The 23546-nt window shown below is 37.6% G+C and overlaps 1 protein-coding gene across 4 annotated transcripts in view; it reads right to left on the bottom strand.

The window, feature by feature from the left end:
* Window positions 1–23546, bottom strand: part of UBR2 (ubiquitin protein ligase E3 component n-recognin 2) — a 116638-nt gene that overhangs the window by 17453 nt on the left and 75639 nt on the right. For 2 of the 4 annotated variants that reach the window (XM_081245135.1, XM_081245134.1), the window contains exons 24-40: window positions 23315–23363; window positions 22380–22534; window positions 20326–20428; window positions 17420–17529; window positions 17233–17313; window positions 16714–16892; window positions 15771–15970; window positions 13461–13554; window positions 12495–12656; window positions 10875–10978; window positions 10089–10167; window positions 7068–7216; window positions 6599–6654; window positions 3043–3139; window positions 2720–2787; window positions 1346–1481; window positions 722–812 (exon numbers count right to left, since the gene is read on the bottom strand). In XM_081245135.1, coding sequence (XP_081101261.1) covers window positions 722–812; window positions 1346–1481; window positions 2720–2787; window positions 3043–3139; window positions 6599–6654; window positions 7068–7216; window positions 10089–10167; window positions 10875–10978; window positions 12495–12656; window positions 13461–13554; window positions 15771–15970; window positions 16714–16892; window positions 17233–17313; window positions 17420–17529; window positions 20326–20428; window positions 22380–22534; window positions 23315–23363 — 1913 coding nt within the window. The remainder of the gene's footprint in view (window positions 1–721; window positions 813–1345; window positions 1482–2719; window positions 2788–3042; window positions 3140–6598; window positions 6655–7067; window positions 7217–10088; window positions 10168–10874; window positions 10979–12494; window positions 12657–13460; window positions 13555–15770; window positions 15971–16713; window positions 16893–17232; window positions 17314–17419; window positions 17530–20325; window positions 20429–22379; window positions 22535–23314; window positions 23364–23546) is intronic. The other 2 variants (XM_081245137.1, XM_081245136.1) reach the window with 1 other exon arrangement.

Raw genomic sequence — 23546 nt, 5'->3', positions numbered from 1 at the left:
AATCTGCCTGCCAGTGCAGGGGACACGGGTTCAAGCCCTGGTCTGGGAAGATCCCACATGCCGCAGAGCAACTAAGCCCATGCACCACAGCTACTGAGCCTGCGAGCCACAACTACTGAGCTGGCATGCCACAACTACTGAAGCCCACATGCCCTAGAGCCCGTGCACTGCAACTACTGAGCCCACGTGCCACAACTACTGAAGCCTGCGTGCTGCAACTACTGAAGCCCGTGTGACTAGAGCCAGTGCGACTAGAGCCAGTGCACCACAACAAAAGAAGCCACTGCAATGAGAAGCCCGTGCACCACAAGGAAGAGCAGCCCCCGCTTGTCGCAACTAAAGAAAGTCTGCACGCAGCAACGAAGACCCAGCACAGCCAAATATAAAAAAAAAAAAAAAGAAAGAAAGCCAAGTGAAACTGTCATAACCAAATCACAATGACTCCAATAACATGAGGTTCTAAGAATGTCACTGCACTCCTGCCAGCCCTGGGTATACCTTAAAAATGTGTGGGAAGTGCTGTATATTACTCCTCTCTCAGAGATTTCCAATCATGTTAGTATATTAAAAGTTGAGAAGTCCTGCAGGTCACTCCCCCATCTCTTATTTTTAACATGTCAACAGACAGCAACTTCCCTTATTTAACAAATGAATTCATTTTTCATACTACCACCTCCTAATATTTGCAGAACTGCCTATCATGTAAAGATTATGACCTCACCTTCCTGTATACTGGTGAAGTGTTTTATACAAAGCAAGAACTGCTAATTCTTCTTCCCCAGAAGCATTTTCTTGATCCATGCCATTCTCTTCTGAAAGATAAGGCAATATTAGTACTCTGCATTTGCCTACTAAGTGGACTGATGACCACACCATTTAAGCACTCAAATATATTCATACACTCACATGTAATATGAAAATACTCTCACAAAACACACAGAACTTTAATCCCTCAGTTCGGAACACAGTATTGATCTCCATCCTAACAAGGAGCCTCTTAGGGAGAGGAAGCCAAAGTGCTTCAGGGTGCTGCCAGGCAGCAAGCGGTGAGTAAAATCTGCTAAATATACAGTCTGTGGTACTCAAATATTACTAAACTTATGAAATAAAAAAAATAAGTAAAAACATTCCCATCACTAAGGTTTTTAACAGAAGGGAAATTGTTTCAAAATTTTTCACATGAGGATAAACAGGATTTTACTGTTTATTTTACTAATTACTACTACAAGTAGCCTAATTATAGTTTATATATTACTCTCATCCAAGCACCTTTTCCTTTAATACTTTTTTTTTAAACTGAAAAAACTCCAGTACTTCCTTCAAGAATCTGACAAAAAGGAGTTACCTGTACGTGAGGTAAGTAAGATCTGTATGATGTGTGCCATAGTAACCAGATGGAAAATGTGAAGGTCCCCAGTGCCAAGGCTGATCCCTGAAAAATCTTGACACTGCAATGCCGGGAAGGCGAGCACCAAGCCCACCTGGATACCAAATACAGAAGGTCAGAAAGAGCACCTTTCCTTTCACAGCTGAACATGTTTCCATTTTCTTAATGTGATCCCTTTGTGAGCTCAGTCCCTCCCCTTAAGAAATCTTTGTTCTTAAAGGGTACACATGTTAGAAATTCCATTAGGATTGACTAAAGAAAATTATTTAGAGCGTTATTATTTCATTTGATGGGCATTATTATTTCATTTATCCACTGATTCCCCTATACATAGTTTATTGTTAATAATAACAAAAAAAAACTTGAAATCTTTCTAGGTAGTGAGCAATGGAAAAAGCATGAGTTTTGGACCCACAAAGATCTAGGTAAGAATCTGAGATCCTCTTATGAACCTTTTAGACAATTCCTTTGAGTCTCAGTTTCCCTGTTGGTAAGCTGGCGATAATATACATGTTTTTAATACCTCAGTAATAAGGATGTAAGGACTAAATGAAGATGAATGGGAAAGCAGTCAGGTACACAATAAATGCTAGCTCCCTTGTTAGCCTCCTGCTGCCTGTATGGTGGTGTCAGTGGTGGTGGTTTTCAGAGGAGCAATGGGAATAATAACAATGGCTGACATTTACTAGGGACACATTGCTCTAAGCTCTTTACATTGATTATCCCATTGAGTTTTGACACAATTATATCAGGTAGGTATTAACCAACTTACAGGCACAGAATATGATGTCCAAAGAGATTAAGGAGGCAGCACTTGGGGCTGCTGTGCGTGGCGGTACACTCAGTGTCCTGAGTAAGGAGACCTGGTTGAGGTGGGGCTTAACTTCAGCCACCCACTGCCTGGCCAGTGCTGACCTGGCACCACCCGCACCTGTTCAGAAGACATGACTTTCCCTAAATCACACAAAGAGACTGTTGCTAAGTAGTGTTACCAGAGGGCTGTACCTGCCCCAAAGCACTGTATGGGTTGGCAGCAGCCCTTACATTACTAGTGTTTTTTACTTCTCTATAGTGAAAAGCATAGAGAGGTTACATTACTGACCTCAGCCACAAGACAAAAATAAGACAGACTGGATTAGACACCCAGGTCAAGTCTCTCAACTGGATTCCTTAACATTTTCTTTTTGAGGATCTTCAGAAAAGAATTATACTCAGAAGTAGTAAGAATAATAGGTGATAATTCCTCCTGTCTGCCTCAGCATTACTCATCAAGTCTAAGATAAAGCTATATAATATGATAAAAATTTCAAACACAAATTACAAGATACCCACCAATAAATGAAACATGTCGATATCTAATATGCATGGAAGGTCTCCGTGGTTGTCACCAGGCACCAAGGCTAATGTTTAAAGAAAAATACATGAGCACATATTATATGTCAATGTAAGTATTAAATTATTTTTAAAATGCATATAATCTAGTTTAAATTTATTTTTTGCAAGCTATATATGAATTCATGAGCTAGAACTTATATATAAGACAAACAGTATTACCAAAATATTTCTTCCAAAATGGAGGGAAGTTTCACCACTAAAAAGAAAATTACAGAAGATGAGAAATTATCATAACATATGGTACATGCATTAATACTCACATGCAAAAAGTTTACAAAAGTGTCCTTGTACCACTGAAAGTGATGCCACTGTCCAATGTGCTGCAGCAAATCTTGTTAGTGACCTAAGACAGTCATCCTGAAATAGAGACGACAAAATTAACAAAGAAGCCAGCATATGAAGTAGTTCTCCTCTTTCAGGAATGTTACAAAGCACAGCTAGTTGAAGTAAAGCTGGATGCACAATGAAATCTCTAGATGGTATGGAACTGAATCTACGACATCTTTAATGGCATGTCTCTAACATGGAATGCATGGAATGGAAAATATCTAACTGTATGATGAATAAAACAAGGCTATCTCCTGTTACCATGCTGCTAGTTCTCTGTGGAAAAGTTAAGAAGGACACATGCGTCAAGACAGACAACAAACAAAAGAGACTCCCAGGAATGTGATGCAGTATTTCTTTATATTTAGTCTAAATAAGTACTCTAAAATGTGGCAAACACTTCAAATACTGGGGAAATTACGTGCAAGAAGATGGTTATACAAATCAGGGTGTCTGTAAACATCAAAAACTGTTATGGAGACTATGTAGGAACAATGAGAAAACTCTTAATGTAAAGTGAAGAACAGAGTAGAAACAAAACTACATGTAAATATCTATTATAGTAAAGTATAAACATGCTAATGAAAAAGACAGATGGGTGATTGACTTAAGTTTTTTCTTCCTGCTTAATTCTCTATTTTCTAAATTTTTTGTAATGTTGTTTGGTTCAATAGATATTGAGGACCTACCATACGCTAGTCTTGGTTTTGAAGATCTCAAAATGAAAACTCACTCCCCCACCCCCTGCTCTCAAGGAGCTCACAGCCTTGAGGGTGGGAAGGAAGAGAAAAGGGGGGAGGGGACAGCTAAAGGAGGCAGTATCACAGGTGAGGTATACCCCACTTCATGGCTCGGAAATTTCCCAGGGAAGGCAAAGCTTGGAGAACTTCTTAAAGAGAAGTCATCTGCTTAGGGCACTCGAGCAGAGGCAAAAGTCTGGGACTGGCATTTGGGGACCAGTAATGATTCTGCAATCCTGGCCCATGGATGTGGGGATTGGCAGGAGGTGAGTGACAATGGAGAAGTAACATTTAAGACATATGATCAGGGTTACTTTTTAGAGAACCTCTCTGATAATATATTAGGAGAGAGTGAGATTCAGGGTAGAGACAGTTACAATAATCTAGGCAAGAAAAGATATAGGGGCTGAACCAAATCAGTAGAAGTAGGAATGGAAGAACTAGGACAAATATGCAGGAGAGAAATTCAACAAACTCTGCTGATCAATTGGATATGAACATCCAGACCAAATGATGCATCCAAAAGGACTTGCAAGTTTCTGGCTTGGTCACTGGATGGACAGTGGTGACATTAACTAAGACTCTAAATATAGGAAGAAAAATTAATTTGGATTGTTCAGTTTGAGGTATCTTTAAGAGATCCAGGTGAAAAAAATGGCACTGAGCTAATAGATCTGGTTTAGAGATAAACAGGTGGGAATCATTTGGATATAACTGGAATCAGAGACATAGATGGGGCTGACCAGGGAAGAGTATCAGATGATTGAGTCATGGGCCAAACTCTGGGGGTTTAAAATAACATTTACAGCACAAAGGAGGGAAAGCAGACTGAGAAGGAGCCACCAGAAAGGTAGGGAGAAAACCAGGAATGTCACAGAAATCAAGAGAGAAAATGAGTTTCAGAAAGAAGTAGTTATCAGAATTAAGTAAATAGAATGTCAAATAAGGGCTGAAAAATGCCCACTCACAATGCTAATGAGATCATTTGGTGAACTTGGCAAGAGGTGTTTCCAAAAAGTGAGACAGTGTTGGTGAGGGGTGGTGGTGGTGAAGCCAAACTGCAGGGAGTTGAAAAGTGAAGAGTTAGCAAGAAATTGGAGCCAGAGTATACATTATTGTTTAAAGATGTTTCGCTGTGTATAAAGTTTCTCTTAGGATGTGAAGTGAAATTAAAAACTGTAGGTGCTATTTATCTGTATTTAAACATTTTTCATTGCATGGTGAAATAAGCTTTAAAATCGCTTGCTTGGTCATAAAAAGGAATGAAAAAGCTAGGGTGAGAGAAGATAATATTGAGGGCAAGAGTAAGAGGAATAATGGAGCACACTTGTGAACAGGGCAAGTGCCAGGAGTGAAAGAGGTAGAAGAAGGGATAACTGATGGAGAGGGGATGGATTCCTAACAACAGATGAAAAGATAAGCCACTTTACCCAGAGGTCCCTTATCCTCTGATATAGGAGGGAAAGGTCAGTGGAGAGGTATGTAAATTTGAAAAGCAGAAGTCAAAAAAATAGAATGAGTTCATCCCTAATGGCTATATACTTTAAAAAATTAAATTTCTCTTATGAACGTAGAAAAAAAACTTAGATAAAATATTAGCAAACCAAATATAATCATATATAAAAAGGATACTCTACATGACCAAGTTGGGATTATTTCAGGAATGCAAGGTTGCTTTAACAATCAATATAAACAGATTACACAAATCATATTAGCAGAAAAACAGATGAAGAGCCGACAGTGTGCCGAAGAGGTAGAGTGAAGTACACAGAATCAGGAAAATGTGTAAGCACTGCCTTAAAAACCAGGCAAAGTAAACTCTATTCGATACATTTGTGACTGCCTTTTCAATATCAGCATACTTATCAACTCTTATTTACTGTAGCAAAAGAATGTCACAGTCAACATTGATAGTCATATCCCAATCCATCATGTATCACAGTTAAGAATACAGGGTACTGCTATTCTGCTGATTTACCACAAAGATACAATTCAGGGCAGTTTTAATACCAGGGTCTACTCCTAGATATTCCAATTGAATAAGTCAAAGTGACCAGGTATCTGTATTTTTAAAAAACTCCAAAGAGTTAGGGGCTCTTACATCAGTGGTTCTCAATCCTGGCCTCGGGGGTAGGGGAAGCTTTTAAAAAAATATTAATGCCTGGGGCCTATCTCCAGAGACTCTGATTTAACTGACCCATAGTAGGGCCTAGGCACTTTTAAAAGCTCCCCAGGTGATTCTACGTGAATAAAATTACATGCACTTTTATGATTATAAGTTTGAATGGTAAGTAGTAGAAGAGGCTGACACTAGCTACATTGTAAAAATTAGCAAGCTTTAATTGTATATTCCTTCACTTTTCTAGGCATTAAATGTACTGTTTTGACATTAATTTGTACTTATTTACATGTTGCTTATAATGGGTAGTCAAATGTGGTAGAGGGTATGTTCTGATCTCTATTTCCAACTACGGCACTAAACATTCAAGAACAAGCACTTTGTTTTTGTTCCCCATCCCCCCATTTTTTCGCATGTTTAACCAAAAGAGATGAAGTCTGTTTAAAAGAAAAATAATGAAAAATTAAATTATAAACATTACGTCTCCAGTATTGTTACAGAAAATGGGTTTTACCTCAAAAGGAGTGAACCTATGCTTAAATAACCATTTCAGGTTTTCTGGATTAAAAAAAGCAGAACAATCTAATTTCTACTCCACCATTCCATGAATTGAGTAAACTGATAACTTACCAGTCTGCAAGGCAAAGGACTGAACAACGGTTTATCTTCATCATTTAAAATTCTTTCTGAGGATTAAAAATGGTAAAGATGGTAAATTTTATGTTTTGTACATTTTATTACAAGTTTAAAAAAAAAGTAAAAAAAAAATTCTTTCTCCCGAAAGCACAATATTGTCAGGTTTTGAAATCTTTAAGTCATTTCACAAGAATTAATTTTGGATAAGAAGTAAAAATGAGGAAATATTCCCTTAACTGACAAGAAGCTATAAGCACCACTAAAATGAGTTCTCTGTTGCTGTGGTTAATTTATAAACTGTCAATCTAATATTCTGTCAGTACACTACATTTCCTGCTTCAAAGTCTTTATATTATTTGATATTGTTGCCCACTTTAAACATCTCTGTTTAAATACAGGATTCTACACACAACTCATGTCAATGTATGCTTGAGATTTAAAGACACAACTCTGAATCTCTTACCTATGCTTTGGATGGTGTACGCACAACTACCCCAGCACATTATGGGGACACGGGGATCCTCTTCATTGGGATGAACCTTTAGTCCCACCTTATAAGTAGCAGTTCCAAATGTTGTTAGCATTTCTTTTATGCTTTCAGAATAAGGATTCCTGAAGTGAACATGTACAGGATTAGCTCAAAACAATGTGCTCACATCAATCAAAGGGCTCAGTTTCTTAACAGCTATTTTCTATGTTGGAACTGAACCACTGAAACTACCTAAAGATAGTTGTATGAAAAGGGGGAATGAAAGACATGCAAACGGTCCCTGCCTGAGAGGGATTATGCTCTACTTGGGTTGGCAGCAGTGAGGCACAGGCCTGAAAACAGGGTATTAGGGTGAAGGTCTACACACTGAACTATTGGATCCTGGACCTCTTCCCCATCTCAAGAACATCAGCAATGTGTACCCACTGCCATAGATTTTAGTTTCTCCAGTGAAGAATTCTCAGGAAAAGCCGTTTTTACACATTGACATTTGGGGGTCCCAAGTGAAAGACTGGCGGGGGCCTGATCACCTCGTTGTGAGGCTCATAGGTCAGCAAGCTCCAACCTGCCCACCAGGTATCCAGTGAGCTTCCTAGTGCCTTGTTCTTGAAATCACCCAAGGACCAATAAACATTTAAGAAAAGAATCAGACATCAAAGACATAAACACCAAAACAAACAAGCAGAAAAAAGGAACTCAGGGAAAACGGAGACAGGGTAGAGAACAACAATTTATAAAAAAATTAGGGGACTTCCCTGGTGGCGCAGTGGTTAAGAATCTGCCTGCCAACGCAGGGGACATGGGTTCGATTCCTGGTCCGGGAAGATCCCACGTGCCGTGGAGCAACTAAGCCCGTGCGCCACAAATACTGAGCCTGCGCTCTAGAGCCCACGAGCCACAACTACTAAGCCTGCGTGCCACAACTACTGAAGCCCATGGGCCTAAAGCCTGTGCTCCGGAACAAGAGAAACCACCACAATGAGAAGCCCACACACCGCAACGAAGAATAGCCCCTGCTTGCCCCAACTAGAGAAAGCCCGTGTGCAGCAGTGAAGACCCAATGCAGCCATACATACATACCTTCATACACATCTACCTACATACATACATAAATAAATAAGGGGATCAGTCCAAGAGGGCCAAGAATGAACTAACAGTAGGACTACCTCAAAGAATGGAAAAACCAAGAGGAGAAAATTATCTAAGGAACAAAATAAAACACTCCCCAAACTGAAGGATATGAATCTTCAAAGAGCCTGTTGAAAACCTGGCGAAATGAATGAAGAAAAGACTCACATGCCAAGGAATATCACAGAGAAATTTCAGAACATTGGGAATTAATGAGACAATCACAACAGTTTCCAGAAGTAATAAAGTTACAAAGGAACAGGAATCAGAATGGTGTTAATTTCTCAGTGGGTGCTAGAAGTTAGTAAACACTGCCTTCAAAATCTAGATGTAAAGTTACTTCTAACCTATAATTCTATACCCAAACCATCCATCAAGCATATGGATACAATAAATGTATTTTCAGACATGGAAAATTTAACACCCAGGCACCTTTTCTTAGGAATCTGCTGAGAGATGCAACATGAGGGAGTAAATTAAGAAAGGAAGGAGAGGACTTCTCCAGTGGTTAAGATTCTGCACTCCCAAAGCAGGCGGTGTGGGTTCAATCACTGGTCAGGGAACTAAAATCCTACATGCCACGGGTGCGGCCAAAAAAAAAAGAGAGAGAGAAGGATACAAGATCCAGCAAACAAGAGGAGCAAGGCTAGGGGAAGTCTCAGGGTGACATCTGTGTCCTGTCCTGATTGGCATGGGAGGGCAAAGGCTGTGGGAGGAGGGCTCCAGGAAGGAAGATCATCTGATGAATCTGAGCACTGATAGCTACTGCTAGGCATCTGACAGGTCTATTGCAACGTTTAGGGGGAAAAAGAAGTATTATATACAAAGAAAACCAAGTATATGAAAAAAAATAAGGTAATTATTAACCACAGGAAAACAAAATGTATAAGAAAGGAAATTTACCACACAACTTATCAGTAGAAACAATTATAATATAAAAACTGACAAATGATTTAACCAAAAATTGTGAAATAACTCTATAGGTAGACTGGCGAGGAATAGTGAATAGGGTAGAGGTCAAAGTTGAATCCTAAATTACTAGTCAACAGAAAGATACTGTTTAAAAAAATGATAAATCAAGACACAGCTGATTAAGCATTTTAATTAGAAATACGGAAGTACGTAGCAGAAGAAACAAAATGACAGGACTGGGGATAGGGAGGAGGAATGTGAGAGGCACAGGACTGATGTTCTTTCTGTTTAAGCCCTCCAGTAGTATTTTTACTGAGTAATTTAGTATTTGCCAGGCACAGCTTCCACGTAACATTAAATGTATTGTCACTTTATAACACTTATGAGGTAGATATTATTATCTTCCCTTTACAAATGAGGAAACTGAGTGAGGTACAGAGAGGTCAAGCAATTTGCACAAAGTTGCACAGCTTATAAGCAGCGGTGCTGGAACTGAACAAAAGCAGTCTAGCTCTAGAATCTGGGTTATACCTTGTAACTTACTGGCTATGGGTAAAATTAGGCTGAAAACACTCTGGTTTTGGTCCTGAGTTACTAAGAGGTTGGTGGGGCCATAAATAGAAAACAGAAGTCAGAAGGAAGCATGGGCTTTGGTGGGGGAGCTGAGCAGCTTAGGTTTAGATGTACTGATAAGGTGTTGTCAAGTAGAGCCAGATAAAGGGGTGTAGGAGGGAGTCAGGAACATAGACTAGGAGAGGTTTGTGAGAATTAAACATGCCATGTAGTTCTTAGGTTTTTATCTATACACCTGCAGTAAATATTCTTAAGTCTCAGAATTCAAGATCAGTGTCCTATAACATTTTGCTCCCTAACTTGACAAACGATATTCTTACTAACTGCTGACTTAATTTTTCATTTCAAGTGGGCCAAATTTAAAAGGAATAATATACTCACTTAGGATGAAAATCAGGCCTAAATCCTTCAGGGAGCTGCAATTCATCCACATTTTCTAAATTCTTTGATAAGGCAGTATCTACAGAAACAAGAATTTTATATTATTATTCTTTAGTCTACAATATTTCTATAAATTTCAGTAATAAATTTCATTATAAATTTAGGTCAAAGAAATTTTAAAAAGTGGGAAAAATTCCCATTAATGAAAACTAATATAATATACATTCAAAGCATGAGAAACACTATTGCTCTGGATGACCTAGGTACCTTCTTCGGTCACCTGTGCTTCTCCTCAAAGTAAAGCCACTGGAATGTAGCTAGGGAAGGTAAGAAAAGGAAGAGTATGCTGTTTTGTTTCCTTATAAACCAATGGTATAAATTCTGCTCAGACTGCTTTCCCTCAAGGTCGGAAGTGCAGTGCATGTCTATCAAACTTGGGAAGCCTTTGGTAATGCCAACAATATAGTGAGTCAGCCCACAGAGAACAAAGCCAGCTCTTTCATACTCAGTTACATCTCCCCCACCCCCAGAAGCTCTTCAATAAAATGGGGGAGTAAGTGAGAAGTATTTATCATAAACTTCACATGAGCTTGTGTGTTTTCAAGGAATAAGGAGTAATGTAGCAGATTCAAATTTAGTTCACTAAGACAAAGAAAATTAGAGAAAGTCAAATTTTAAAGTGAGAGGTTTCACTTTTAAAATATTTTAAAACAATTTATTCTGAAACTATATTTCCCAATGGTCTCAGACATTAGGGAAAAATGAAAGCAGGTTATCAGAACTTACTAGGAGTATTTTCTTCTTTCCTAAGAACCTGTAATGCTTTTATTTGCTGAGATATTGTTCTAATCCACTGAGTCAGATTTGGTTGGTCTGAAAAATGTAACCTGCTAGAAAAGATTATAGAGAGTGTTTAGTATTCTGTTGCTGCTTAGTTTAAGATACAAAAAGACTCCTTAAATGATCACAGGTATATTTTAGACATACTTCAAATATTAAAAAAACAAAAAAACAATAAAAAAACCTAGGGGAAAATTTGTTGCTTTTTAAAAAGTCAGAATAGGTATTTACCAATGGAAATGAAAATATATCATTCGTCAATATGATGCTAATAATTATTAGCAACATATTGAATTATTTGTCAAATATTTCACTTTTTTGGTACTGGAATTTATTAGTATTTCTTAAATATCACAATCACCACACCACAGACACTATTTATTGAGCGCTTATTATACTGCAAGCACTTAGTTATGTTGTAAGCATTTTACAGTATTATATTTAATCCTCAGAATCGTTAATGAAATAGGTTATATCATTGTCCCCATTTTACAGATGAGGAAACAGGTTTAGAGCTATGTTACTTGACTAAGGCCATATATGGGACAGATGTGGCATTCAAACCCAGCTATATCAGACTCCACAGCCTGTGTTCTTTTAACAAATGTGCCATAACTGACTCTCCTGGGAAAAAAGCAAAACCTGAACCACAGAAGTGATTGTTTTCTCCTTACATGCAGAGAATTCTTAATCTAACAATGACTAATTTCTTTACCAGTTCAAATGCAGGTATAAGTCAGCACCGTGATATGCTTTTCTGATTAAAATGCATGAGCTTACATGCACATCTAATGGTATTTTAAGAACACTGTGTGGTAGCATAGACTAAGACACCATGGTTTTAACTCCTAAAATTGAAGAGAAAAAAACTGACCCTGCTTTATTTAAACCCAAATAGTACCACAGAAATAAACAGATGATTCATGTTCACAAAACTCAAATTAGTACTTGTGAATGTAAGACAGATACCATAAACTGAGTAATAAAGGTCAGGTTTGAAGAGGAGACACTATCAAATTCATATCTGAAATGAGTATGTCTAATACTCCTATTAGCTAAAAGTGCACTAAAAATTATGAAATGACAAAAACTTTGCATTTTAAATACACTAACAGATTTTCACTTTTTGGCCCAATTTTTGAATTGGCCAGTAAATTGCAAAAAAGTATATTTAATTGTTAGTATGTTCAATAATGTCAGTTTGAGCTGCCCCTTTTCCCCCTATCAATTTACTGAGCATCTCTAAAAACGTATGAGGCAGATATTTAAAGTGGGGTCTTAGAAATAAAGGAGACAGTTTTCATGAACACATGGGAACTTTATACCCTTTATAGTGCTTACAGGTGACCAAGAAACTGTTAAATTTTAGCCTGTTCCTTTCTAAAAACCAAAATCATATTTCATAGGTCAGCTAGAAGAAATAACTAAATTAAAAGTTTGGAAAGTACCTGGAAAACATTATGCATTTACCTAGAGTGATCTCCTCACCCAGCTGTTGTTTATTATTTCATTACCTTCAAAGGAAACTAGTTCTTTGACATAAAGGTTTTATGAGCCAAAACTTACCTATTAAAAATATTTCTTGGAGGAAGCAGCAGAGGAATAACAGTATTACTCAAGCATTCACAAAGGGGACAAAGGAATTCTCCATTTTCTACATCATAGCTTGTATGTAAGCGTAATCTCTGTTGCCTTCGCTGTTCTTTAGCTTGAACGGAATCAAAATACCTTTACAATTAGAAAACATGAGGTATCAAAAACAATGGTAATTTTTAAAAATGAGAGCCACAAGCTTCAACATTTTAAATAATTTGTTTCCACAAAAAAAATCTAAAATTAAAATCTTGAAATGACCTGAATTATTTTTAACAGTGATACTTTAATTTTGAGTTGTTGTAATTACCAAAATGGGCTAAGAGTTTTAAAACAGGAGAATCAAAAAAAGACTGCCTTGCAAACAATCATTCACAATGTAGCATATTTCTTGGTCCCAGTGCTCTGCGGTTACTCCCCCAGTGTTGGTGACTACGTACTAGGGGCAGTTCATAACAACTCAATGAGCAGAGTACTAGAATAACAGCACTGATTTGTTGGTTTTGTGGAAGCATAGAAAGCACCAAAGTAGAATAAGTTTGAAGTTATCCCATCTTAGCTCGGGGAGCCATGGCAATCTTAAGAACTAACCAGACAAGTGCTAGCATCTTCAGAATCAAGAGTTGTTCACCCTGGACCCAAAGAAAGACATATTTCTAGGGTTTATACCACTGCAAAAATCCTTTACTTCATCTAGTCTGTTAGATCCCCACATTAAAAAATACATTTGATATACTATGAAGTTTCTAAGTCACTCCTTTAAATGTAATGACAAAACAAATTAATTTTGTTATTTAGTAGGCAGTAATACGGAGTTTTCTTCTTCAAACATCTTTAGTTCTTTCTCCCTTTTTCTAGAATGGAATTTCCTTTATTAAAAAATTTAATTTTGAGCCTTTGGATAAGCTTCTCTTGACTAATATTATGAATATAAATTACCTTTGCCAACAATGGGCATGCATAATGTGCCCACAGCTACCAGTATGTGTTCCACAAGACAGATCAGGGTGCATGAATAATGGATCATATTTTTCTGCATTATAAAACAAACAAAAAACAAAGCGAAAAACCAAGCATTTAATATTCCTATAACAAATGTACAACTTTAAACTGTGAAATCCTTACTAAGGGCCTGTAAACTTCAAGTGAAATGCTAGTTTATACCTTTGATTTGAGATACCAATAATTTATGCAAGACCCCGGATTATTCAGAATATAGGACTCTCTAATTTTCATTACCTTGAGCAGGTTAATGAAACATCCCTGAATTGTTAACTGAAACTGGAATCCCGTATTTAAGTACATCTAATCTTTTGAACATTTCACATTTTCAGGGCACCGAGAGACTCCTATTCCCCGAAAATGCCCTGAGCCTGAGGTAAAAGGGATATTCTTCAGGGAGAGGTCTTTAATACCTTCAGGGCAGCTGGGTCACAATGATCTCTAACAAAAAAGATGTCCTGGCAGTAGAGGAGAATCTGCCTAAAGACAATCATGCAGAGACTAGCCACAATTACTATACCAGAGTCAAAGTTGCAGCAAAATATCTGGGACAGCAGCCCAGACCAGAGTAGGGAAAAATGGGAAATTCAGACAGTCTTCTGCTCTGGTACTGATTTTTTATATTTCAAGGAGATGAAAAATGAAGACAAACATAAAGTGGGTAGCCGGCTTCTTCGGGAATTCTTGGAATTCTCTACATAAATTAGTATAATCTTAGAAATTCCCTAACATTAAATTACTCAAGTTTCAATTTGCTTTATATAATATAACAGTACAAATTTCACAGCATAAAGAAAATCTTTTATGATATAAATTGTGAAAGCATTAAAAAAATCCACTTATAGCCACGTACTAAATACAACTGGTGACTTTATCTTCAGCCTGGAATGAAATTTGTATATCGCCTAGTACAAAGGATCATTTCTTAAGGTGAAGCTGACCAATGTATCTTAACTAGGGTGCTTGAGAGCCACACTGTGAAGACTTTCATTATAGAGAAAAGGCAAACTTACCAGTGGTCTCTCAAACCTCCTTCCAATCATACAATGTGAAAAGCACTGGCTAAATAAGTGCTTTGGAAATTAAAACACAGTTCCTACTCTCAAGAAGTTTACTGGCTGGTATCATTAAGGCATGTGCACACATAAACAAATGTAAGAGTAGAAACATAAAAGTATCTGCGGTGGACACAATAAGGTGCAGCCCAGAAGCCCCTGCAGGAATGAATGACTTACTCCCTCAGCTGTTAGAAAAGGGCACTCAACCGTTATCCCTCTTTAAGGGACTCTGCTCAGGGTCACACTACTTTGATCAAGGTCACACCTCTTTCCAGAGGTAGGCCACAAACAGTCACTGATCAGTGTCAGGGTATAAAGACCCAGCCCCCTTGCCCCAACTTGGGACACCTCTGAAGGGCCATCCAGCTCCAGAGCTCCCACGGGGTTGGCTAAGGTCTTCTGGGGACTGCATCATAGCTCAACTTCTCCCTTTGCCCAAACCTGCTTCCTTCCCGTCCATTCCATAGATGTTGATCCCAAGACTCTCTCTTTTTTTTTTTGTGGTACGCGCCTCTCACTGTTGTGGCCTCTCCCATTGCGGAGCACAGGCTCTGGACACGCAGGCTCAGCGGCCATGGCTCACGGGCCCAGCCGCTCCGCGGCATGTGGGATCTTCCCAGACCGGGGCACGAACCCACATCCCCTGCATCGGCAGGCGGACTCTCAACCACTGCGCCACCAGGGAAGCCCCCCAAGACTCTCTTGAATAACATCCTGCACTGCATGGTAATCTCTATCTCAATAATCTAAATGAGAATCTGGCTCAAGGACAGCTTCTCATAGGGGTGACTCACACCACTGTTCTCAAGGGATTCCACCCTGGATCTATCTATGAGATAAAATAATTATTGAGATAAAATAGTTATTGTTATTTCAGTGTCAACTAATTATTGGACTTTACAAATGTGAAGAATGGGAAAGACTGTTAAGTACCAAAGTACATTAATGAAACAAAGAACAGCTTTCTTTTGAATCCCTGCTATTTATCAGCTGCGTAATTCAGGCATAATACTTAACCTTCTGGAGTGTTTCCACATCTGTCAAGTGAGGAATTCCTGTCTAAGTTACCTGTTCAAGATACCACCAAGCCTACAGTTATTATTAAGTTCATAAAATCTCTGTATATCACCTACCATACTATGTGGCAGTCATTAGTAATAGGGAGGATGAGGATATAGCTATGACTTACCTGGATCCTGAATGAATTTACTTCTGTTTTTTGATAATACAGTTGATCTCTGAACAAATGCTGCCAGGACCATTGCCCTGCTTTCCACCTTGACCTCTTGCTCTTCTTGACACAATATACAGGTAACAAATTGTCTTTGTTCAGGGACCCGAGTTTGTGCTGGGCCCAATGCCGTATGAGTCATATCTGAAACCATAGGGCTGCAATAAAAAGGTTAGGAGTATAATTAATAAGCCTAAGAAGTTTCTATAGAATCATAAAACAGTAGATTCTAGGTAAGTAGAAACATATTTAAAACACACAGTTTTTTGTTTTTTTTAAAAAAAAATTATTTATTTATTTGGCTGTGCCAGGTCTTAGTTGCGGCACGTGGGATCTTTGATCTTTGTTGGGGCGTGCGGATCTTTAGTTGCAGCATGTGAAGTCTTAGTTGTGGCATGTGGGATTTAGTTCCCTGACCAGGGATTGAACCCAAGCCCCCTGCATTGGGAGCGCAGAGTCTTAGCCACTGGACCACCAGGGAAGTCCCTAAAACACACAGTTTTGATGACTTGATTTGAGAGACCCAAGTCTTTCATACGTATCAAAACCATGTCCTTCAATCCTCATAGCAATCCAATATGCAACACATAAGTCAGACACGAAGTTAACTGAGCCCAGTGTATTCATTCTTTTATGAATCTCAAGGGTCTTCTGTATAACTTACATTTTAAGCATACATATGAATTCTCTTATCTATAGTCAAGAGACATGCTCATGATCATATGCTAATAAACTCAGATTTCTAAGATTAAGTCCTCTAACTACGAGGCCACAAAATTTATCTATCAACTCTTCTAAGTTATTCTATGATTAAGTGTACTTATAAAGAAAAAAAAAAACAAACATCTTCCTCAGTTGAGAACCATGGTCAAGAGTTTCAAAAATTGTGATTAATTTTTACCTATTATCAAGAACAGCAGAGATAGAGGCATCCAGTTCTAATGTCTGCTGAAAGAGTTCTTTGTTCTCATCAATAAAGTGCCGCTGCATCTCAGACATCTGGGCCATGATCTTTTCTCTGCGCAGTCTGGCAATCTCAGCTTTTCTCTTCCTCTCAGCTTTGTCTTTGTCTCTCGAACTCTGAAATTACGCTTCATTTAATTAGACCATTAGAGGCTAAATGCATATTTTTTCCCCCAAAGCAGAAACATCTTTATTGTAAATACTAATTAAAAACTATTCTATAATCTCACTTATCTAAACAAAGAGAAAAGATTTCTTTAATCAACCTAACATGTTAAAAGAAAAAAAAAAGGCAGTCCAAAAAGACAGCTACAAAAATATAAACAAATAGTGGCACACTTCTTGGGATTTACGTGTTTGTGAATAATATCAACTACCAACTTACTGCAGATAAATTTAATTGTTTATAGTGAGCTTGCCACAATTTTTCAGTATTACCACACTTTACATCTTATACCTCTTCCATTATGGTTCCTTCTGTCTCTGCCACAGGACTGGTGGATGAACTCTCCCTTATCTTCTTAATGGCATTAAAAGTCTATGGAAAAAAATATCGTTATTCTGAAGCTATGAAACATTATAAAAATTTAAAGATAAACATTTAATATTTCTCACAAAAAGCAGAGTGATGCAGGAAATTTTACCTTTAATATCCACCTAATCATATCTTTGTGGACTTCTAGGTAGGGAGCATTTTGTAGTGTTTCCAGCATAGCTAGTATGCTAGGAGAGTTGTTTGGTGCTTCACCAGGTTCTGAGGCGGAAGAAAAAAAGGGCACACGAACAACAGCTAAGACTTCATAGTGCTTATTACTACGCACAAGATAAATGAAGTTGCTTATAACATTTGCCCATCATTTGCCCATCATTTGATTACAGTTCAACTTAGAAATTTTCAATACCTCTTGAAATGTGACATATTTGTATTTTACAAACAAGTTGTTAACAACTAGAATGCTTGAATCATTCAAAACTGACATCTTACACCAAATGATTATTTTAACATAGCCTCTAGCAAAATTAAATAAAAACCCAGCTGAAAGGCCTGAGATTTTACAAGTCTAAGAAAATGAATCAGGATTAGAGGAGTCCATGTGTATATAACATGTATCTATTTGTTTTGACCTTTTCTTTAATGAAAACCTAGATTCAAAATAAAACAAATTTCTTCCTCTATGGATTACTTTTTTATTTTGAGAAAAAGATACAAAAAGTCCATTACTCTCAGGAATACATTTAATCCAATATTAGCTAATTTAGTTTTATAGTTGGAAATATCCAATTATTAATTTTCTTGATTTAAGAAACATTTCTGGCAAAATATTACTCTTTCCTAAGAGGGTAAGAGACCAAACTATGTGATCTTTTTAAAAAAATGTAATTTAATTTAATTGTTATTTTTTTGGCCGCGCCACATGGCTTGTGGGATCTTAGTTCCCTGACCAGGGACTGAACCTAGTTCCTCAGCAGTGAAAGCTCCGAGTCCTAACAACTGGACCGCCAGAGAATTCCCTGAACTATGTGATCTTTAATATCCTTCCAGATCTGAAATTCGGTAGCTGTGGATTAGGGATCTGACTCTAAATAGTTTGTCTTTTGTTTGTATGTACGTATGCATGTATTTATTTATTTATTTATGGTTGCACTGGGTCTTTGTTGCTGTGTGCAGGCTTTCTCTAGTTGCGGTGAGCGGGGGCTACTCTTTGTTGCAGTGCACTGGCTTCTCATTGTGGTGGCTTCTCTTGTTGCGGAGCACAGGCTCTAGGTGCGTGGGCTTCAGTAGTTGTGGCACACGGGCTCAGTAGTTGTGGCTCGCAGGCTTAGCTGCTCCATGGCACGTGGGATCTTCCTGGCCCAGGGCTTGAACCCATGTCCCCTGCACTGGCAGGCGAATTCTTAACCACTGTGCCACCACAGAAGTTCCAATAGTTTGTTTTAATTATATAAAATGTTTAAAGAGAAATAGGAGGACTGTCTAGAGAAAATGATGATTGTTGAAAGAAAAAGAAAGAAAGAAGCAAAAGAGAACCTGAGATCAAATGAAATTAGGGAGTTTTCTGTGTGGTTATCCCAAAGTAAAAAAACTGCAGATAAAGAAGGTACAACAGATACATTGTTAATGTTAATCAATAGAAAGAAACACTGGCAGAGAAAAGAGCTGGGAAAGGCTGGCATCCAAGAACATAGTCTTCAATGGGGAAAGACAGCTCCCCTTCTGCCTCCCACTTACCTGGATGTGGGCAAAAAGGGAAAAATAGAGATTTAGCAGCAACCAGGACTATTCCTCCTCATCCCCCAGTGGAACCTACTATTCTCACAGTCATTATCTTTTAGGAAGAAATGGCAGAGAACACAATACTAAACAAAGTTACAGAAATACTCCCTTGCAATCAAGGAATTCAGAAATTCCTATTATACCACCACAAATTCATTTAAGCATCTCAGCAAATCACTGATTGCAGGTCTAGAGCAGGGAAAGTACAAGATGAGCCTCAGACACCTTTTGTGCCAGAAAGCAAGGTGGTGCTCAAATACTAATGGGGTTGGGTCAAAAGGACACAGAACCAATTGAACAGACTCCCACTGCCCAGAAGTGGCACAGTTTGAGCATCAAAAGGAGTATTGATTATAACTGACTATAAAACACTGAAAAAAAAACCCATGAGTAATATTAAAAAACAAAAGAACCACAAAAATATGTCAGCAAACAAAAAAATTTCACAGTTGCCACTACTTCAGGTAACTATTAGAACAACTGCTTATTCTGAAGATTAATAAAGGAAACGTTTTTATTTAGAGATCAAATATTATGACATCTGAAACAAATGGTTCAGGGAATTCCCTGGCAGTCCAGTGATTAGGACTCTGTGCTTCCACTGCAGGGGGCCCAGGTTCGATCCCTGGTTGGGGAACTAAGATCCTGCATGCTGTGCAGCACAGCCAAAAGATAAATAAACAAAAAACCAAATGGTTCAAAAAAGTGTTCAAACATAAAGCAAATATAGCAAAACACTAACTATTGAATCTAGGTGGCAGGTATATAGATGTTTACTGTACAACTCTTTCAACTTGTCTGTATGTTTGAAATTTTAATATTAAAAAGCTAGAAAAAATATTTCTTTGGTCTTCTCAAAAAAAGTCACGTTACTCTATATAAAATGTAATACTCTATAGCTAATTTTCTTATTTTCATTACTTTTTATACGATAATAGCAACAATTTAAAAGTGAAATCCTAATAGCACACTGTGTTTTTAAAAGTATATACTAGAGTTTAAATTTATGTGCTATACTGATTTCAAACTAAGGAATCCTCATTACTGTTTCCTGTTTATGAATTAAAATTTATGTTTTTAAAGTATGGGTAGGCCCTAAGTATTTTTATAAAAATGTATCAGGATCTGATGTAATACACAGGTGAATACAGATAGCCTCAGAAATTTGGATTCAATGTAACCTACTTAAAACTTATATAATCAAATAAAAGAGGTTATACTACACTTAAAAATCATGGACATGTTGAGTTACTTTAGTAAAAACTGTATACATACTCGATATCTTCTGAGTGAAGGTAAATGTTACTACATGCTCCTCCATGACGTTCTCTAAATGCTGTTTTTCTTCTTGTAGTGCCATTCCAATTAAATGTAACACCTAAAATACAAGATGTTTTTTAACTTTTAGTGAAACAAAAATCAAGTACCTATTTTTTATAAGAAATTTAAAAAATCACTATTGAAAAAAGATAAACTATTAAACAAAGTGCAGTAAAAATTAATTCCAAGTACCAATTTTCATGAAATCCAAACTCTAAAGTTCATTTTCTAATAAAGAATTCTCAGCAAAGAAACCAAAATTTCTATTTCAGCTAGGAAGAATATTCAATTGCAAACTCTTAGGGTAAGTTAAAATTACTAACAGCTGTGACCAGCAATCCATATAATTTTCAGTTTTATTCCATCCCTACACTAAAGTCTTAAAAATCACTGATTCTAAGAATCAGTGACCAAATAATTAGACCTGAAATCATCTATCATGCAATGATCTGATCTATAATACTCCTAGTTCAATTTCTCTAAGGACTAAAAATCTTAATCATCTAAGAGACACACTTTTATCTCTAATGCCATATCATTTATAAAGATGTTCAGCATACCTCATGAAAAATTCCTTACTAGACTTCTAAGAATATAACTACACTAATCTATTTGCACTTTTATTGTTCCTTATCCTGCTCCCCAATTTTTGAAGGAGATAATGCATGTGGTGTCTCTGTATCGTTCCCTACACATAGGGCTACTGTGGTTGTCAGACTTGGAAGAACTAAGTTAGCCTGAATGACATAAAGCAAATGTATATATAAGATAAATGATGTTCATTCCTCTTTTCTCCATCATTTCCCGTACATCTTTTGCTCATATAATACTGATGGTCTCCAGTATACTGCAACTCTATGCTTTTACATTTTTAGTGTATGTTTGTAAACTGGAGGAGGGTATACATATACAAATATCTTAGCCAATGAGATACTTGAGCCTGCTGAGACAAGGGGAGGAACAGTAGCTTTGAAGGAAGGCTCTGGAGGAAGGCTCACCTTCATCTGAATTCTGGCTTCACTGCTTTCAAGTCTCACTAAGCCTAACTTCATCATCTTCAAAATCAAAAGAAAAAAAAAAAAGCTTTCCTCTAGAGTTTTGAGGGTTACAAATATGGTACATAAAAGTGCCTAGCATAGAATAAGGCACAGAGTAGGCTAACTGTATTAACTGAGTATTATTATTATGTTACTTACTAGTTGGGTAACATGGACAAGTCTATCTCACTGAAACTTGCCTTCTTCATCTATACAGTGGAAAAACTATCTACTGATACTCAAAGGGGTATTACATGGATTTAATGAGATAATAATTTATGAATGACTGACATTAAATCTATAAAGTAAAATACAAACAAGGTTCTAGACTTGCCACTAATTAGATATAGGAGCCTAAGTCTCTGACTTTCAATTTCTTCAACTGCAAAACATAAGTATTAATGAACTCACAGGTTTTTAAAGAGAATTAAGTGAAAGCAAATGCAAAGATAACACATTATACAAATATCAGAGTACTGTATAAACAAAGACATATCAGGACCAATAAATGAGAGCAGATCTGCCAACAAGACCAAGGTAACCACAACCATGTGGTGTAAAAAAATCTGCCAGGGGCTTCCCTGGTGGCGCAGTGGTTGAGAGTCCGCCTGCCGATGCAGGGGACACCGGTTCGTGCCCCGGTCCGGGAAGATCCCACATGCTGCGGGGCGGCTAGGCCCGTGAGCCACGGCCGCTGAGCCTGCGCGTCCGGAGCCTGTGCTCCGCAATGGGAGAGGCCACAACAGTGAGAGGCCCGCATACCGCAAAAAACAAAAACAAAACAAAAAAAACCTGCAAGGCTCTCATTTTTATGGTCAGACACAAACAGTAACAAAATACTATATTTCGAATTAAGTTAACACTACATTTTATCCTAAGTTTCCTGTGTACAGATATTGACAGGAGTATTTTGTATTTTGGTTTTTACTACAAGACCACTAAAATATAAATAATAAATGTCTTCAAACTTACCCTTTGCAGCATGGACTCAGACCAGACATGTCCGTTATGTTCTACAGTCCATTGCAATACTGTTCTCATGATTAACAACATGACATCTGACTGCAAAATGTTAACCAGACTTGCAAACAGAGGGCAGAATGGGGGCAAAACTGGAGGTGGAAGCGCTGAAAATAAAGTTATAATTGGCTTCTTTTGTAGAACATGCTTTAAAAAACAAATGAACAAAAAAAACAGCAAAAAACTATCCCTTTGTTACATACTTTTGATAGTCTTCAAAGAATATTCATTTACACACATCTTAAAGCTATATTTTACCTTCTCAGGTCAGTCAAATGCATAAAAACAGCTCTGTAAGTAGCAGTAGTACAAAAGAAGGCCTTTCTTTTCCTTAGAAATGTCTTACGATCCGAGATAAAACCATTAACCCAAAGGTGACTCAGTACAGACTACGTCTATATTAGCATATTTATTAGCCCTTGAAAGTTCACTCATGGGGCTTCCCTGGCATCCAGTGGTCAAGAATCCACCTTCCAATGCAGAGGACGTGGGTTCGATCCCTGGGTGGGGAGCTAAGATCCCACATGTTGCAGGGCAACTAAGCCTGTGCGCCGCAATTACTGAGCCCACATGCTCTAGAGCCCAGGCACCACAACTAGAGAGCCTGCGCGCCACAACTACTGAGCCCACACGCTCTGGAGGCCGTGTGCCACAACGAAGAGCCCACGTGCTACAATGAAAGGTCCCGCATGCTGCAAGGAAGATCCCATGTGACGCAACTAAGACTCAAATCAGCCAAATAAATAAATTAAAAAAAAAAAAAGCTCACTCAGAAAGCTTATATTTAAATCTACCACTTCATCAAGAATCATCATCATAGTCAATAGAAAACAATGTTTAACAAGTAAAAGAGACTGAAACGAGATTTGGGGAAAGATTAAAAATACCTGTATCTTCCTTATTTTGTCTTTTCAATTTCCGTTGGGCTTCCTCTGCCTAATAAAAATGAATGTAATTTGGACAGGGAATTAGTAACATGAAACAATTTAATATCCAAAACTACTGATATATGTTAATCTTTGCCATACTAACTTCTGATTCTAGAAGATTTCTATCCTCAGTTTTGCAACTCCCCCGAAATTGGTATCAAGGTTAATTTCCCCCTGCCACTAAGAGAAT

This window comes from Mesoplodon bidens (assembly GCF_964165515.1).
Source record: "Mesoplodon bidens genome assembly, chromosome: 10".
Lineage (NCBI taxonomy): Eukaryota > Metazoa > Chordata > Mammalia > Artiodactyla > Ziphiidae > Mesoplodon > Mesoplodon bidens.
The sequence above is the reverse complement of the archived record's forward strand: the minus strand, read 5'-3'. Positions and strand labels throughout refer to the sequence as shown.